The 17812-nt window shown below is 46.2% G+C and overlaps 1 protein-coding gene across 3 annotated transcripts in view; it reads left to right on the top strand.

The window, feature by feature from the left end:
* The window catches only part of ARID5B (AT-rich interaction domain 5B), a 117507-nt gene extending 107006 nt beyond the window's left edge, over positions 1-10501 (top strand). For all 3 annotated transcript variants that reach the window (XM_027649473.1, XM_027649472.1, XM_027649474.1), the window contains 2 exons: positions 530-728; positions 4627-10501. In XM_027649473.1, coding sequence (XP_027505274.1) covers positions 530-728; positions 4627-6777 — 2350 coding nt within the window. In that variant the 3' untranslated portion in view covers positions 6778-10501. The remainder of the gene's footprint in view (positions 1-529; positions 729-4626) is intronic.
* The last annotated feature ends 7311 nt before the right edge of the window (positions 10502-17812 follow it).

Here is a 17812-nt window from a genome sequence, read left to right as displayed (position 1 = left end):
ATGGCTGGTGCTGTGCCCACCCCTGTAGGGTTCCTGCAGCCCAACTCTCCCATCTTCTGCCACATTCCTGGCACTCACCCTTGCACTCAAGGGAACCACCAGCCTGGAAATTGTGTAGCCGTTATCAAGTTGGCTGTGGCTTTGTAGGTGTGGGGTTTGCTGCGTGCTGTTAGGGGCAAGGAGGGAAAACAAAAATAAATGGTGAATATTTTTTATTTTTTTTAAATCAATCTGAAACATAGTGGCTCATATTCTCATCTGGTACACATTGGTGTACCCGCACAAACCACTGCGGCGTTACTGACAACTGATCCACACCAACTCCAACTCCACTGAATTTATGCCACATGATAATCTTGCCAAATAAATTGATTTCTTATACTTGGATTTACAGATGTAGAGTTTAAACTGTTGCTTTTATGGCATGGAAGAAAATGGATTTATTAAGTAAACTGCTCATAGTAGATACATTTTTTTTCTTTACTAGAATGGCAAAACCTGATCAATTATTTGTTCCTTAATCCCCTAGATTAATCCTGCCATATGAAAGATTTATTAAAGGAGAGGAAGATAAGCCACTGCCTCCAGTGAAACCTCGAAAACAGGATAACAGTTCCCAGGAGGGTGAAGTGAAAACAAAAGTGTCTGGAACAAAACGCATCAAAAATGAAAACCAAAAGAGCAAGAAGGAAAAAGATAATGCACAGAAACCCCAAGATGCATCTGAGGTCGGTTGCTTCCCTGCTTTTCAGTTTTTCAATTAAAAATGCACAGCTTTAATCACATGAAATCCAATGATAAAATACATAATTCCAACCAGTTGGCCTGTTAGTTTACTCAGCAGTGGAAATTCAGTTCTTGTGGTACTGTCTGTGCTGGGATTTTGCTGGACTACGAATGGCAGCCAGTGGGCTCCATATTGCACAGCAGTGATGGCAGAAGACCAAGAGCTGGATCTAACAAGTACCATTTCTGCTCATTGTGTTATACAGTGGCCACCACTAAAAGATCAGCAGCTGCCAGAGGGAAACCACACAACTACCACAGTTATTTCCTAATCTAAGTACAGGGTGCAGGAACCTCTAATACTGTTGATAATACTGCGGTAGCTGTTGGACACAGCTGATTTTTATAATGGTAACCTCTGGATCAGCCCTTCTGTGCTCACAGTTGTGTGCACGGCTGTCAAAAAACGTATCACTCCCAAGGATTTTTATTATGTTATACTAAAATTCTTCTTGGACTTGAAAGGTCACATTTTGAGGGAACCACCTTCCAAGCCCTAACTGAGACCGACTTCCCTCATGGTTTTCAGCCGAGGTTCGTATTCAGACATATTGGGTTCCTGTTCTGTCACCTGCTTCACATGGTCAGGCCCCAATTTCCACATAAAGCCGTGTTACTTGCAGGCACAGGACAGTCCTCATGGAAGAGATTGTACGTTCACAGCACAGGGTAGGATAGATGGTAGAATTCATACTTGTCTGCAAATAAGGGTAAACTTCAAGTGTTGTTAAGTGATATAAAATCAATGGGGTTTTTGCTCCGGTGTTACTTAAGCACTTTCCTTTGCACATCCTGCCCACTCTCTCCTGCGCCCTACCTGCACCCCGTGTGAAGGAGGTGGTGAAGCTCCTCACACACAACCCCTGCAAAACATGTTGCTTTTCTTGTCTCAGTCTGCCAGATGACAGCAGCCTTCAAGGCGTTGCAGTGAAAGTAAGTATTTAAAGAATGTCGAAACCCATGACGCACCCAGCAGACTATGGCTGCTCCTTTGGCTTCATTGCCTTCTGGCAGGTACAGAAGTCCTGTTTCTAAACCTCTGTGGAAGTTGGTATTGAGTCAGCTACCAACAATCCTCCTCTTCGTTGCTTTAAAAAAACAATGCAGGACCGGCAAACATGGATGCCTCTGAGACTTCGTGTACCCAGTTTTGAGAACAGGAAATTTTGGGTTTCATGTCCCACTATGTCTTTAAGTTGTGCTTACAAGGGCAGTTGCATCTCCCATCCAAAGCAGAATTTCTGTTTTAGATGGCCTTGATCAACAGTACCTTTAACATCTAATGTGAGAGCACTCCACAGAGAGACTTTTTGTTTTCTCTTGCATTGTAATTTTAAAACAGGGTGTCCTGTTGGGGTAAAATCCCCAAAAATGCATCGAGAGGAGACTGCGCACAAAGCTGCTTCAGTCACTGGAAGGTTGCAACACAAATTGCCCAAAGCAAGGAGGAGAGAAGTGAAGTGAAGGCTTGCACTCCCTCCCCCGTCATTCCTTCATGCCTGGTTATTTATTGAGAGGTCTTGGATCAGCAAGATGCATTACGCATTATCTCTACCGCCACTGCTAAGCCCAGCATAACAAGTCAGCAACAGAGCAACAGCCTTAACTTTGAATTTCCTTGCTTTTGTTGTTCCCTATCTCAAACTTCCTGCTGCTTAAACTGCAGTTATTTTTGTGTGGTTTGCAGGAAGAGTTCCTAAGCTGCGCTTATCAGAAATGTAGGGAACCTAGACGAGACAATAAAAATGTACAATTATGGCGGTTTCCTATTGTAAAATGGTACCTTTTATGGCAGAATTAATGTCTCCTCCCTGACTGGGGTGGAAGACATGTTCTGTTTGTATTTAATCAGGGTGAACCTTTAAGGACCTCAGCCTCCATGTCAGTCACTGTACAGGTTGGTGGTCACACACAACCCACACAGTGAAGGGGTCTGCAGGGCAGATGCTTCGACTTGGGGTGGGTGTAGGGCTGCAGAGCTCATCTGTGCTCTGCCATAGGGAGGCCTCTGTGCCCAGGATGTGGCACTTCACAGGGCTAGCAGAAAGGAGACATTCAGCTCCTTTGGGTGGAGCGAAATCCAAGTCTGCTGGAGCCCTGCAGAAGGTTGTATGTCTCTCTCACCTCCACCATCCCCTGGCAGTGGAGCCCTGTTCCTGAGCCCTCATTCAGGCGCAGCAGTGATGGTGTGTTGCTCGGAGGGACCCTCTGTAGCCACCATGAAGATACGTAGGCACATCCCCAACCAAGCCACTACTGAAACCATTTCTGCATGTGGCCTGGAAGCTGGTCTTAGCTGTGAGCTGGAAAAGGGTAATCCAGTTACAAGTGTGCAGTCCTCTCGATTGCATGTTCAACTCTCAACATGAGAAGTGCATTGGGAGAAAATATAACTTTAAATTATTAGGGTTGCATTTGCCTTTGTGCTCTTCACTGTTTTCCTGCCATCACAATGACATTGTCAGTGTAACAAGACACCAGACAAAATGCTATTAGCCTTAAACTGCACATTTCCTCACAATAGCTGAAAGTTCAATCAAGGTGTTGCTTAACAGAAACAAAGAGCAGAATGTACAGTTATTAAATATGGTTCTCTTTTTTTTTTTCCTCCTCCTTGCTTTGCTCATCTGTCTGGTATTTTCCTGTAATTTTATAAGCTCAACAGACTAGCGATGGTACTTTGTAAAGGACCTAATGATGGTATTTGGCTGCAAAAGGCAGCTATGAGTTTAAGAACAAGAATTTAGGATGAGTAACAGACTGTAACTAATAGGCCAACCAAACAGACAGGAATATTTAAAAGCAGCTGTGAAGAAATAAATCTCTGAGAGGGTTGGATTCGTTAGGACCATCTCCAATTCCCCACTCCTGTGACAGACCATAAAGCAGCCTTTAGATGATAACTTTCTCAATGCGTCTTATCTTTACAATGAAGGAAGAAAGAAAACAATAATAATAAAGGGCTTGCACAATGCTGCTGTTTTATGACTGTCTTCCACCACGACATGTCAGAGAAGAGTGACAGCAGTTTTGAAAAGGGCTGTCAGTCAGCTGGATCGCAGATGGGACGCTCTGGTAACCTCTGCAGGTCACAGTTCAGCCAGCTACATAATGGGATGAATAGTGTGAATTGTGCACACAAGCTGTATTAATGGGGGAGCAGAACGAGCTGCGGTCCCATTGACGATAACACATAAAAGCCATGTTTGTAATAGCAGGCACACACACTTACTGAATGTTGACAACTTCATTTTAATCCGTTAATAAAAAAATGTGTGTCCTAGTTAAGCTGTGGCAGTGATTTGCTGCCTACAATAGGGATTCCTAGTATGCCATTTCTATCATTTTCACACTTTAATGCAGAAGTGGGTGTGAATGATCTCCTCTGTGATCACTGAATTTTTAAGATAGCTATGTTAGAGAGACATTAAGTAAGAAAAAACATGGGAATTGTGTCATATTCTTAGATGAAGTTGGCTACCAGGAGAAATTTCTATAGCCTTATCATTTGTGTTATGAAATCTACTCTCCTGCATCTACCTAATTAATTTTAAAAGTGTATAACCTCAGCATTTAGCTATCTGGTCAAGCCACCAGTGCCTCTCGTCAGGTTACAAATATCTGCTGTTTTGAAATGCTTTATTGTAACCCTGGCAAGGATGGTGTATTTCTTAATATTTCCAGGAGGTTCTTCTCTTTGTTTGGTCCGATACGTGTATGTTCCAGAAAGGTGATTGGCACATCCTTCTCTAGAAATAGCCAACAGTGTACTGTGTATAATCTTACAGTCTGCTGAAATACACTGCATTCTTATTACTGTCTGTTGAATCATTTTATTAGGTTTCATCAGAACAAGAGAAGGATCAAGAATCAACAGACCAGAAAAACTTCCCCGAACACCCTGCAGTGGGAGAGACAAAACAACCCGTGCAAGGCCCTCCACCTCTTTTACCAGAAACAGCTCGAACACTGCCTCTGGAAAAGACAGACTTGGCAGAAAACAGCACCAACAGTGAGAAAGTCAAGGAGGAGGCTCAGCACTCCTCCTCTTTCTCAAGTATATCTGTGCCCCCAGAAGAAGACACCATGCTGGATGCCACTGTCACAAAGCGATTGCACCCCCCAGCAGATGCCCCGGAAGACACAAAGCCTGAACAAAGACTACACAAAGCTTTTACTGACAGCTTGGAAAGAGAACCTCCAGAAATGCCCTTCACAGCTTTCCCAGTCCACCTGCCCACTCAGAGTGACATGGAAGATGAGAAATTGCCAGAGATGGCCGATTACATCGCAAACTGCACAGTGAAAGTGGACCAGCTGGGAAATGAGGATATCCACAATGCACTAAAGCAAACGCCCAAAGTACTGGTGGTGCAGAACTTCGACATGTTCAAGGAAAAGGAACTGCCTGGGTCCATGAATGATGACTCCACTTTCGGTTACACACCACTGCTGTACTCCAAGGGTAATCCAGGCATCATGTCACCCCTGGCAAAGAAGAAGCTGCTGTCACAGGTCACCGGGGCAGCGCTGTCGTGTAGCTATCCTTACGGTTCTCCTCCACCTTTGATCAGCAAAAAGAAACTAAACAGCAGAGATGAACTGTCTTCAGGCATATCACAAGGTCCCCGTACCCCTAATTCTGAACCTGTAGCAATTAATAGGCCTTCAGTCATACAACATGTACAGAGTTTTAAAACCAAGGAGGAAAGGAAATCAATTAATGATGTTTTTAAACATGACATGCTAAGTAAACCAGATCCTCAGCGCTGTGATTTTTCAAAACATCACCTCAGTTCTCTTGCCGAGTCATACGTACTGAAGTCAGATATCCAGGACTGCAAAGATAAAATGAGTGAGAAAAGGGCACTGCAGCACTCCCATGTGCCCACTTTCTTGGCAGATTTTTATTCATCACCTCATCTGCACAGCCTTTATAGGCACACAGAACACCACCTTAATAATGAACAGACATCAAAGTACCTCCCCCGGGACATGTTCAGAGAGTCTGAAAATATTTCTACTTTTGCTCAACACAAACACCAAGAAAAACTAAATTTAAATTATCGCCCATCTTTGCATCAGCAAGAAGAAAAGGCAACGGTGGAGGCCTCTTCAGATGATCAGCCAACAGATTTAAGTCTTCCAAAGAGCATACACAAACAGACTGCAAAGGCTCTGGGCTCCAGCCTCCCTCATTCATCCATGGCCCAGCAAGAGTGCAAAGGTATCTCCGGGTTCCAGGCTGCGAGCAGCCAGACAGTGAGCCTAGACTGTAACCCCAAAGCTTGCCGCGTGTCCCCCATGGCCATGACAGTCCCAAAAAAACACAGCGAGTTGCTCCATAGGTCTGGGAAGCAGCAGGCCCAGAGGCTGGAGAACTTGAGGAAGATGGAGGGGATGGTACATCCTATCATCAGCCGCAGAACGAGCCCACAAAACATGGGGGCTGCCCGGCCTTTGAAACGGAGCCTGGAAGATTTGGACAAAGTCATTTCTGAAAAAAAAATCCGAGCTGTCTCTCCTCTGCACTTATCAAAGGAGACCCCAGTGAAAGACAAGGTTCCCGAACCAGAGGGGGAAGGCAGCAAGCCAGTGCATGGCCTCCATTCTGGCAACATGCTGGAAAGCCACAAATTTCCCCTCTCAGCCCCCATCTTCCCAGGCTTGTATCCGGGAAGCCTGTGCACAGGGCTCAACAATCGCCTCCCACCCGGATATTCTCATCCCCTGCAGTACTTGAAAAACCAGACCGTGCTCTCCCCACTAATGCAGCCTTTGGCTCTTCACTCCTTCATGGTGCAGAGACAATTCCTCACATCCCCAGCAAACTCCCAGCAACTGTACAGACACTTAGCTGCGGCAACACCTGTAGGAAGTTCCTACAGTGACCTTTTGCATAACAGCATTTATCCTTTAGCTGCTATAAACCCTCAAGCTGCGTTCCCACCTTCCCAGCTATCATCTGTACATCCCAGCACAAAACTGTAAACCCCCTCACTCACAAGAAGAGGTCTGAGGAGAAGAGTTCAGTTAGAGACATTCCTCCCCCTGTGACGACGATGTCTCACAGATTTAGCGATCTGTATTTTTGTCAACCAGGATGTAGTCATATCCCACCGAGAGGAGCGCTTCAGAGTTTTGATGGAGACAGGACTAATTCTTTAATTCTGGCTCCCACATCAACCCCCCCACCCCTTATCCCTGCCCCCACAAAAAAGAAAACCAAACAGAAAAAAAAAAAAAAGAAAAACAGGAAAAAAAAAGAAAGAAAAAAATCATTGAATTTTGCATATATGTTTTCTGAAAGGACTTGAACATGGTAAGAGCAGATGTTCAAAGGGAGCTGTGGAAACGCAGGCCCAGTCCTGAGCTCACTGATACCCTGGTGAGGGCTGCATTTGCCTTTCACTGAGCCAAGGACCAGAAGCTGTGCATTGTTGCCAATGAGTCAAGGACTTGAGATGAACCTGGAAAGGAGAAGCGGGCCGAGAATCTGTACAATCAGTGGATGTGCTTTTTGGGGTAACTTTTCCTGACTTTAAAAGATTCAATCAATGCAATGTATAGTAAAACGGCAATAGATTTTTTCATTTTAACACTATTAGAACAGAAGGGTAAACACTTGTTTAATTTGACTGTACATATCCACTTCGTAAACTACCGGTGTCACATTTGGTCACAATAATTTATATAGTTTCGTTTGTCCAGTATATTCTGTGCTCTTTATGTTTGGTTTTTTGAGGTGTTTTTTTTTAAATTAAACAGTATCATTTTATCTGCAACTTTTTTAAAGGCTGTGGCTGTCCTAATTTTTTTTTTATAATGTGTTTGTAATTTTTCCAGTTTCTTTATACTTTTGAGCAGCGTTTTTGTTTCGTTTTTGTGGTAACATTTACTGTTTACAAACTGAAGCAACTGACTCAGATTAATCTTAATGGTTATAAACATACTGTAGGTGATGTTATGGCACAAGGATGCGAAAAAGGTTCCTTTCCCCACAGCCCACCCCTGCGAGGTGCTGAGCACCTCTCGCCCTCCTCCCGTTGTTGCGAGCTCCCATGTCGCTCCTCACCTCCCACCAAGCTTTGCTTTCCTGTATCGTGGTCCGTGAATTTGTCGAGCATTGTACTTAACCTTACCTAGGCTGTGAAACCTTCCTGCCTACCAGAGAAACGGTCTAGAAAACAAAACCTCCCTGGCACAAGCTTCTGGATGACAAAGGAGTGCAGAAAACAGATTTGTGGTTTGCGAGAATGTCAAGAATTTCAGAAATTGTGAGAGGAGCCAGTGCGGATTTGAATCAGAGGCTTACGGGTTGGGTCCTGTGCCTCAAGAGCAGGCTGGGCTTGGTAGGATGGGTAGGGGGTTCCATGCAGTGGTCGAGGTGGTCCTTCCACACTCTCACAAGGATCTCGGCCTCTCTCTGGGCATCCTTTCACAGGGGGAAAGCCTGGGCATGGAGGAGCTGGGTTTTCCTGATGAAAGAGCTTCCTATGGATGTATATTCACTTTGCGGGACGTCACCACCACGCAGCTGAGCACAGACATCAGTAAAGTGAAGTGTGACTTGGAAGCTTTATACAGTGTGAAAATTGGTTGTGATTCAAAGCATCTCAGTTACTGTTCAAAGACAGCATAATCAATACGAAAAGAAAAATGGGAACTACTAAGAAACACTTTGCATGCTAGGCATGTCGTTAAATTTTCCCGTGATATGAAGCCAAATACAATATATAATGTATCATACATAATATCCAAAGGTGGAAACCAGAATAATATACTCATCTACTGTTAAAAATCCAGCTTCTTCAATTAAATACTTTATATTCCTGTGGTAAAACTGTATTTAATTGATTGATAAACAGACTAGTAGAACTTAGAACATGGATGTGCCAGTGCAGAGCATCCTGCTGCTCCACAAGTCATACAGGAAACAGAACTGCAGGCTCATCCAGGCAGAGGCCACAGTGTGGAGGACATCTCTAGTAAAGTTGCACTAGATCTGAATCACGTAAGAATCAGGGGTTTGGGGATGGGGGGGAGGAGGGCGGGGGGAAAGGGGAGAGAATATAAAAATCTACAGCAAATGCAAACAGAAGTTTGTCGTGTGTTTGGCAAAGCAAATGCTTCTCCTTGTTTTGGTTAAGTTGTGTGTCCTGGAGTTGTGCATTTGCTTATGCGAAGTGTCCAGTGTCCCTTTTGGTTATGTCCCGTCAGAGTTTGCTGGTAGCCTTTTTGGAGCCGTGCTGAGGCAACACAGGGCTGGGGGACAGGGAGAGGGGAGGAAGGCTCCTCGCTTGCCCCACGAGGAGACTGGCCACTGTTGGCTGGGGAAGCTTATAATACGCTGGGCAAAACGTCAGGGCAAAGGAAAAGAATTGGTAGCATAAACCCCCAACAGAAGCAGTGCATTATTTGTTTAAGAACTCTTAACAGAAATCTTGGAAATCTTTCAACAGACTATTGAATTCTCTATTGGCTGAAAAGTCTTTTTCTTTTCCTTGATGAAAAATGGGGCTTTGTTTGCATTGTTTGAGTTCAAGGGGCCTTATTATTGAATGAAATTGCACAAGCCTTTCTTTGTGCAATCAGACCATTGTTATTGGTAGGTTTGTAAAGGAAACTGCGGAATCTAATTGGCAATAGAGTCATAAATCTATTTACTAGTAGCCAGTTCCAAGAAATGTTGCAATTCAAACGCACTATGTCCAGGATGCATTAGGGATGCTGAAGGTTGTGAGATCCAAAGGAAAAGGCCCAGCAGCAAACAGCTTGTGTGTAGCTTCTGGTCATGCTCTGAGCCGAGCTTCATGAAGCGTGTGGGAAGTAGGGCCCGATTCCTGGTGCAATACGTACCCCTGGCCAGGCTGAGTGGGAGCAGGCTGGCAGTTTGTGGCAGGTCTGTCGCGGCTGTGAGCTGGCCTGGTGTGAGAAGCTTACCGGGTGGGTCCGTGCCTGGGGAGTCATTTGTCCCAGCTGCAGAGAATTGGCTTGGCGGCTACTGGAGCAGGAGGCAAGTGCTGTGCTGCCTCTGCCAGCAGGCTTGCCCTGTTTGGAGGGACATGGGGCTGCCACCTCCAGAGACACCTCTGGGGTCCCTCACCCTCCTTGCCTGCTCTCTCACTTTGCAGTGGTCAGTGAGGTCGCACCTGGTATTTGGTGATTTTGGTGAGCAGTGGGACTGCCTGTGCTGGTGTGAGGCAGGCGGCATTAGCAGCGCTGCCATGGGTGCTGCCAGCAGTGTTTGCTGTACACGTGGTTGATATTTCACTCATTCTCTTCCTCCTCCTTCTCCCATCTCCCCCCAGCCCCGCAGTTTTAAATATGTTCTAATAATGGCAGCATAATCTACTAGCTGTTTATACTTTTTTAACTTTCTTTTGTTGTAAATATTGTATACTTTTTGTGATTCAAGTTATGTAGCCTATATGCTCTGTAAGGTGATGATTTGTATATACAAAAATGGCCCAGTAATATTATATAGTTTCCCATTTAAAAGGTTATTGAGTAACCTTTGCGTTAGTTTAAACACTACCAGAAATAAAGCTGAGCCAACTATAAACACTCAATTTTTGTATGTTTTCCAAATTGTACTTATTAATGCTTTTGATACTGTATTATGTGCCAATAGTTTCCCAATCACATAGCAAGCAAAAGATATTTTGTACTTTTTGATCCACTGTAATATTTAATAAAAAATGTTACTATCTGTTCCCTTTTGTGTTTGATTAATAATTCTGTAAACAGCCCTTATCGGAATGGATTACATATTATCCCATCTGACCTTTCATCTCTCTTATATTGGCTTTACTAGAGAAAGTATCTCCTCCTGCAAATGATTAGATTAAAGAAATGGAAGTTTGCAATTTCCTAAAAGAGGAAGAGACAAGATCTTCAGTCAGTGCCCCTCTATTTTTGCAATGTGCTTACATTAAAGTGTGGCTGTGATCAGGTTGACTGTAGGAATAGCTTTTTAGGGCTTAACATCCATGCTTAGCCAGTAGCTCCACTACCAAATTTGCTGTGTTTGCATCTCAGAGCAGGATTTTTTCCACCAATACTGCAGGCCTGGGAGCTGGGACCCAAAAATTGCCCCCACTTGTTCCCAGCTCAACCATGGGTAAGATATTGGAGTCTGATGCTAACTAGTAATTTTGCTGATGACACTGAACAACCACCAAATAAACTTAATTTTTACTGTATTCCTTGACAGGTCCAAAAAACCTCCATAAACCTGGGGGCCTTTGCATTAGCACAGCGAATGCTGTTACACTCCTGGTCTCCGCAGGTGGGAAAATCATTTGGGTGGGTGTGGGTCAGGATTGGGTACTGCCCTTGCTCAACACAGTTTAGCAGTGGGACAGGCACCCACTAATCCCCCATTAAGTTAAGTGGGTTAAGTTCGTGGTTCTGGGGCAGGTGTGCAGCAGAGAAGCCTCCCCCATCCCTGGGGGTCGAGAAGCTGAGGCCATGGGTGGCCCTGGGGGCTGTACAGTATGCCCTGTGTATGAGCAGGCAAAATAAACCTTCTTCTGGTTTAACCTGCTGCATGTTCATTTCCATTGATCGTGTTAATTCTTGTATTGTGAGAAACAGTAAGTAATTATGCCACATGTGAAGCTATGGGAGAAGATGGGACCATCTCGCAAACCTTTTTCCCCATCCACTTCTGTCTTTGCCAAGCTGAGGTGTTTTCTTCTTTTCATGTTGAAAATGCTGTCAGATGGTGATCACCTGAAGGCAGTGGATGCCAGCTTTTACAGGAGATGCAGAGATTACCAAAGTAACTTGGTTTTCAATGCTGCTTGCTTCCTTGCTTTTCTTAGCCCTTCCTAATCTGTGGATTAATGTAAAATAACGCTGCCTGTTCTGCTGTGCTGGGGGTGCCCGTTGAGCTGCCCTACCCACACCACAGAGTGTGGCTAGGAAAATGACCCCAGGAGCTTTTTATACCCAGATGAACCTGGCCTGTGAGTGGCACTGAGGGGGTCACAGTATCCTCCCTTGACCGGGCTGGGCACATCCCAGTGAGTTTGTTGGGGTTACTTGGGTGTCAGTGCGCCCACACACATGTGCAAGCGTTGGAGTGAAGTAGTCTGTGTTGACAACACCCTCAGTGCTTGCAGGGCAACAGGGGCACCTCCTCAGGGCTCAGCACACCCCACTATGGGCTGGTGGGGTCTGCAGAGGGCGGAACTACACTCAAGAAGAGTTTCCCACCGTATTAGGGACTTGAAACCGCTTTGGGGTTTGAGAGGGAAATGTCCAATGACCTGAGAGAGGACAATGGACACTATGCTGCTGGCTTGCTGTGGACAAGGGGTTTGTCACCTGGTGACACCAATTTTTCAATTTATCTGCCAGCAGCAGTTTCAGGGGGGCTGAAGCAAAGCAGAAGTGCACAATGTGGTGTTGCTGGCTGCAGTTTAGTTCTCCTGGCTGAGAGCTCTTAGTTCTGTCCCTTGCTGTCTCACCTTTCTGTAATTACAGAGCAGTACCCTGTGCCGGGCTACTTGCAGGAGGAATAGGAGCAGTGATTCTGGATTCCTCTGGTTTCTGGGCTATGGCAGCTGTATGCCTGCTGCACACACTCCTTGAGGACCTTGCGGGACCTTCACAAGTCTGGCACAAGCAGGCAGGGCACAGAGGGCTGAAAGTGGATGGAGGTCCTGGGGCAGGATCCCCCTGCCCTGGATGGATCTTGTGGGGTGTGGCTCAGCAGTAGCATCATCGCCTGGCAGCATTTTGGGGCCAATTGTAACCCCCTGGTGATGCCAACCTGTTGGGAATGGGGCCCTTCCTCTCCATCTCTGCCTCACCAGAGATGTCTCTGCTCCAGAATATTTTAGGAACATTTTATAGGAAAGTTGCTGGTGCTAGGAGGAGCTGATCACGCACAGACATCGCTGGTAATCCTCACTGGCACAGTGATTGCTCTGGGAAATGCAGCGCTCGCCCACAGGCTTTCCAGGAATATCAGTCAGACACCTTTTGCTCTTCCCAAAGCAAAACCAACAGAGCCTGTATGTTTGCCATCCCCAATTTGGGCATGCTCACAACTGAGATGCTATGGGTACATATTGCCTCTGCAGATTAAGAGAAACACGGCAGGACTGGATGGCCTTGAGAAAAGCAGTGTTCCCCAAAGCATCCTCAGCCTCCCTCATGTGTGCCTGGACCTGTGGCTGCTGGAGGTTTGCATTCCTGCAGGAGAAAGCTATTGCCGTGGCCAGGCAGTGTCCCCTCCAGCCCCCTGCACAGGCAGCACGTCTCCAGCGAGCAGGCAGGGACGTGAAGGCTGCTGGATACAGCTTAATCTGTGCTTTCATTTAGTTTTTCAGTTTATCTTTTATGATTAAAAAAAGGGTATTCGCGATGTCAGATGCTCCATCTAGTGCTCACCTGAGGAATGAACCCCCAGGGTCACAGACCAAGCCTTGAGTGGGGGGATCCCCTGTCCTGGTGGATGGGTCATCGGGGATGGGACCCTCCACAAGGGCCATCACTCTGCGGTGCAGAGGGCAAACATGACCAAAACTGGGTTGGACAAATTCATGAACACTTTCATGGCTGCTGAAAAACCAATGTTTCAGGTACAAATGCCTCATTCAGATGACCCACAAGTCCTGTGTGGTGGCAGCTGTGAAGATCTCTCCCTGCTCACCGGGATGAGGGGTGGCCAGGGGCCAGCACGTGTGCCTTGTCCTTGGGTGCTGCACCATGCTCCCTGGCTCCCACACCATGGCACCAGCAGGAAAATCCTGGTAACTCACTCCTCCTCCTCTTGCTGCTCCTGGGAACAGAGCTGCTTGGCAGAGCTTGACAGAGCTGCTTGGTGTTGGTGATGAGCATCAAAGTATTTAACAAACTGTCCTGGGTGTGGGGGCTGCTCTCCTGGGAAAGGAGGTGGCTGAGGGTGCCCAGCCCATAGGGGGCTACTTTAAGAAAGGAAGAAAGAGGGGCAAAAAATCACAGAACTTGCAAACATTCCTCAGTTTGCTCTGAAATTTAGTCAGGAAAGGAAAAATATCCCCTACCCCACCCATTGCTGAGACTGTCCCATGCCCTCCTCTGCCACAGGCCCTGCCACAACGCAGCACCGTGTGTGAAGTGACAGTGTGAGGTGACATGAAACGGTCAGTCACTGCTGTGCCATGAGGCGATGCCATGCTGAGGCCTTGCCGTGAGAAAATGCCATGAGACAACGCCATGCAGTGAGGGGCTGCCATGCTGTGACGCCATGCCATGCCATGAGGGGCTGCCTTGCTGTGAGGTGATCCTGTGAGGGGCTGCCACGCCATGAGGGGGTGCTGTGAGGCAATGCCAGGCTGTGATGCAACGCTACAAAACTTCTCACCTTGCACGAGCCAGTAAGAGCTGCTCTTCAGCCATTTTGGCGCCAAAACTGTTTCTTTGTTGATACAGGCATCTCCTGACGCCCAGGGGCTTGGGTGCACCACAAATGCCGCCTCATGCTGGGAGACACCAGAGGGGTGAGCAACAGCCCCAGTTTATTTTGGGGCCACCGTACAGGGGCATGGGAGCCGCAGTGCCAGTAGGCAATGCCATATCCCTTCCATGAGGCAGGCACTGTGATGAGGCTGAGCTGTATAAATGGAAGCAGGAAGCAAAGGGCAGCCATGCTGTGCTCCCAGCACACACCCCAGGTCCTAAAGGGTACTTGAAGGACACGGTGGGAACCCATGCCACGAAGATGAAACTATTGCACCTCTCTTGTTCTGTGGATGGTTCATGGATACACCTAAACACAATTTCATTGAATTTACAGGCAGCCCAGGTGTGTGGAAACAGGGGTGCAGGGGATATCTGCAGTGAGAGGCGCTGGATGGTGTTGCTAAGAGCAGAATTTGGCTCTTATAACCTATACATCATGTGTACACCCAGTTTGGTTTAGCCACTGCTGGTCTGGGATGGAAAGCCCAGGGAGTGCTAAATCCCTCGATTGCCCTGCATGTCGGTGTCTACACACCACTCAACTCCCACTGGGATGGCTGGGCCCTCGGCATGAGCAGAATGTGTGGTCACACAAGGTGATGGTCATGTGGCTTTTCTGGGCTGGCACCCTACGCTGGCCCCTCCACTCTTCAGTATCAATGGGGGGAATTATTTAGCTTCTGGCAAAGGAGGCACACACAAGTTCCTTGTCTCCCCAGCACTGTCTCCCACACCTCTGCTCAAACCCTCCATCCTCTGCAGGGACCACAGGGCACTCCTCTCCTCTCACAGTGCTCCCTCATGTTTTCTGGCAATGCTTTTGTCTACAAGCTCCCCAAAAAACAGCCAGGCAAAGCAATCTTTCCCCCTCTGCCCCCTGCCAGTGTCTGTGGAGCTTTCAAATGAGGAATAAAACCATTTGTTTCTAATTATATTTGGCAGCCACTCAGAGAATCTGGGACTAAAGCACGCATTTTTTTTTTTTGCTCCTGATTAAAGCACTTGACCTCATAAGCAAAAAGCAAAGATTTCAACACACCCTCACAAGTAGGCTAGGAACAAACTGCAGAGAAAAGACCAAAAAAGAAAACCCCCTTTGCTCTAGATACACAAAATAATTCATTATGAAACAAAAGGCAGAATATGTAGTGCATCGCCCAAGCTCGCCTAGGGCTCAGCTAACTGCCCAATTACTGCTTTTAGAGCTCTTACTCCGAGCACAGGCACACACAGTGAAGGCCCACATGCCCCACTGAGCCTACGGCATGCACGTGGCCAAGACCCATTTGCTGCCTGTGGGAAGAAAGCATCTTTTATGGGACAGTGCCAGCCTGCCGGGTCCCCATGCCTGGCTGGCAGGATGGCTGGGATGAGGACCGGTGACAGTGGATATGTGAGTTGTTGTCATCTTCTTTTTTCCCCCTGTATTCCCAAGATGAAATAGATTTTACCCACCAGCTGCAGCATCCTTGGTGCCTAATTTCAAGAAGCGGATGCCCTGGGGTGCCCTGGGCAGGCTGGGGGCTGCAGACCTTGCTTCCTGCCTTCAACCCAGCAGCATCCAGCTCCCGTGTTTGCTATTTTCCCTGTCTTTAATGCAGTGCAAGGATGTGTCGCAACTGCAGAAGAGTCAGTTGGCTCCCAACCAAGAGAAATAGCAATGATCTTGATGGCATCCTTTAAAATAGCAGAGAAACCAGCTCAAACAGAAATTAACTACCCTGTGAGGTTCCATGGTCCATAAAATACTTCCCTTGGCTCCATGGTTTTAAAATAACATGAAAGAAATACTTTCCATAAAAAGTACTTAACTAGCATACAGATTTTTTTTTTTTAGTCGTAATTCTGAGAGTCATACCCAAACAAAATAATTATACAAGCATTAAATTATACATTAAAGAAGGCTGATAAAGACAGTGGATTACAGAGCTACATATAAGATTTCAGATATACAGATAACAGCATTATTAACATTTCTATTAAAGGTGACCTACAAAAAAGGGACAAAAATAATCTCTGATGCTTCTGATTTCTTGTGTTGAAGGGAGAAATGGCTCCAGCCCAAGTGCCACCTAGTCCCTATTATCATCCCTGTCTGCTTCCCCGCCCCATCCTCTCCCCCCAAAATTAATGGAGAGAAGAGGATTGCTTTTTTTCTGGGACAGAAAATATCCAGGCTTATGTTCTCTGTTTTACCTGTGAAACTTCCTTGGAGGGCATAAAATGGATGTTTTTTCAGTGCTTACCTGAAACATTGAGATGGTGAATTTTTAGAGAAGAAATATTTTTTTCTCTCTGCTTGACAGGTACCAGGGGTTCAACCACGTGAGCAGCAACAGCAATGGGCAGAGGTGGATGCAGCGAGGCTGGAGTGGGTGGCTTTTTATGGAGGGCTTATTCTGCATCTTCCCTCCAGTGGTTCTTCCCATGGGGGTTCCCCAGTGCCTCTGAGGTTGTTCCTGTGCTTCAGCTTTCCCTGGGGTGGGGGCATCACCTGCCTCACCCCTCCATCCCCCTGCAGGGTTTCATAATGCCTGTGGGCAATAAGAAATATATAGTTATAAACATATATAATGAAGTGTTAACTACATTTTAATATAGATAAACATATAAATACAAGCAATAAATATATCAGAATAATTTATATAGAAGTATATATTTGTCTGGATATATTTTTTCTCTATAGGTTTACATACTTATATTTATGTAATTATATATGTACACTTTCATTGTATAAATAGATAATGTAAATATATAATTACCTCTGAGACTGCTGCTCCTCTGTCCCTGGTGGCTGGGATTGTTTATCAGGTTATTTGGTTGCTGTTAGTTTCAAAATTTATGTGGAAGAAACCAACAAACAAATTGCCATACACAGGCACACACAGAAACACACCACTCCTGTGTAAGCAGCTCCTGCTCTTGCCATGCCCTGGCATTAAACAGGGGCACTTTGGAGTTGCATACCCATCTGTGAGTGGTGTCCATCCCGCTCTGTCCCTGCAAACAGAACACCTCTTCCAGGTTGAAGCTGGAATCTCATCCTGGTGCTTGATCTGCAGCAGCAAGGATCCTGCTCATATAACCCATCCATATCCAGGGTTAGAGTGGCTTGGAGGAGGGTGAGGGCTGGGTGATTTTATACCAGCTTCTCCATGCATTTGGGCTTTAACTTTAGGTTATTAATATACAATGACTCCAGATATCCAGCTGTAGCCTGTTTTCCTATACCATTAGTATCTGCTTTGTCGTAAGCAATGGGTGGCCTGGGAGCCAGGTGTGGTTGTGTGGCCCATCCAGCAGCCTACCTTCAATAATCATGAGAGGCCCTTTGGAGAAAGACCCTGTGAAGTGTTTTGTCCAACACTTCATCTTATAATACTTACAAAATGTGTCCCCCATCAGCAACACCAGAAAAGGCTGCTGACGGATGCTGTGGCTGGGCAGCCATCTGCTTTGCCACCATGGACATCTTGTCTCAGGATGTGATAATCACGCAATAAAATCCTAGTCCTTGCTGAAGGGCAGGAGTGGGGGGTGTGCAGTAAAAACTGCTGAATGGTTCTCT

This window comes from Corapipo altera, unplaced genomic scaffold (genome assembly GCF_003945725.1).
Source record: "Corapipo altera isolate COAL_440 unplaced genomic scaffold, ASM394572v1 53, whole genome shotgun sequence".
Taxonomy (NCBI): domain Eukaryota; kingdom Metazoa; phylum Chordata; class Aves; order Passeriformes; family Pipridae; genus Corapipo; species Corapipo altera.
The sequence above is the reverse complement of the archived record's forward strand: the minus strand, read 5'-3'. Positions and strand labels throughout refer to the sequence as shown.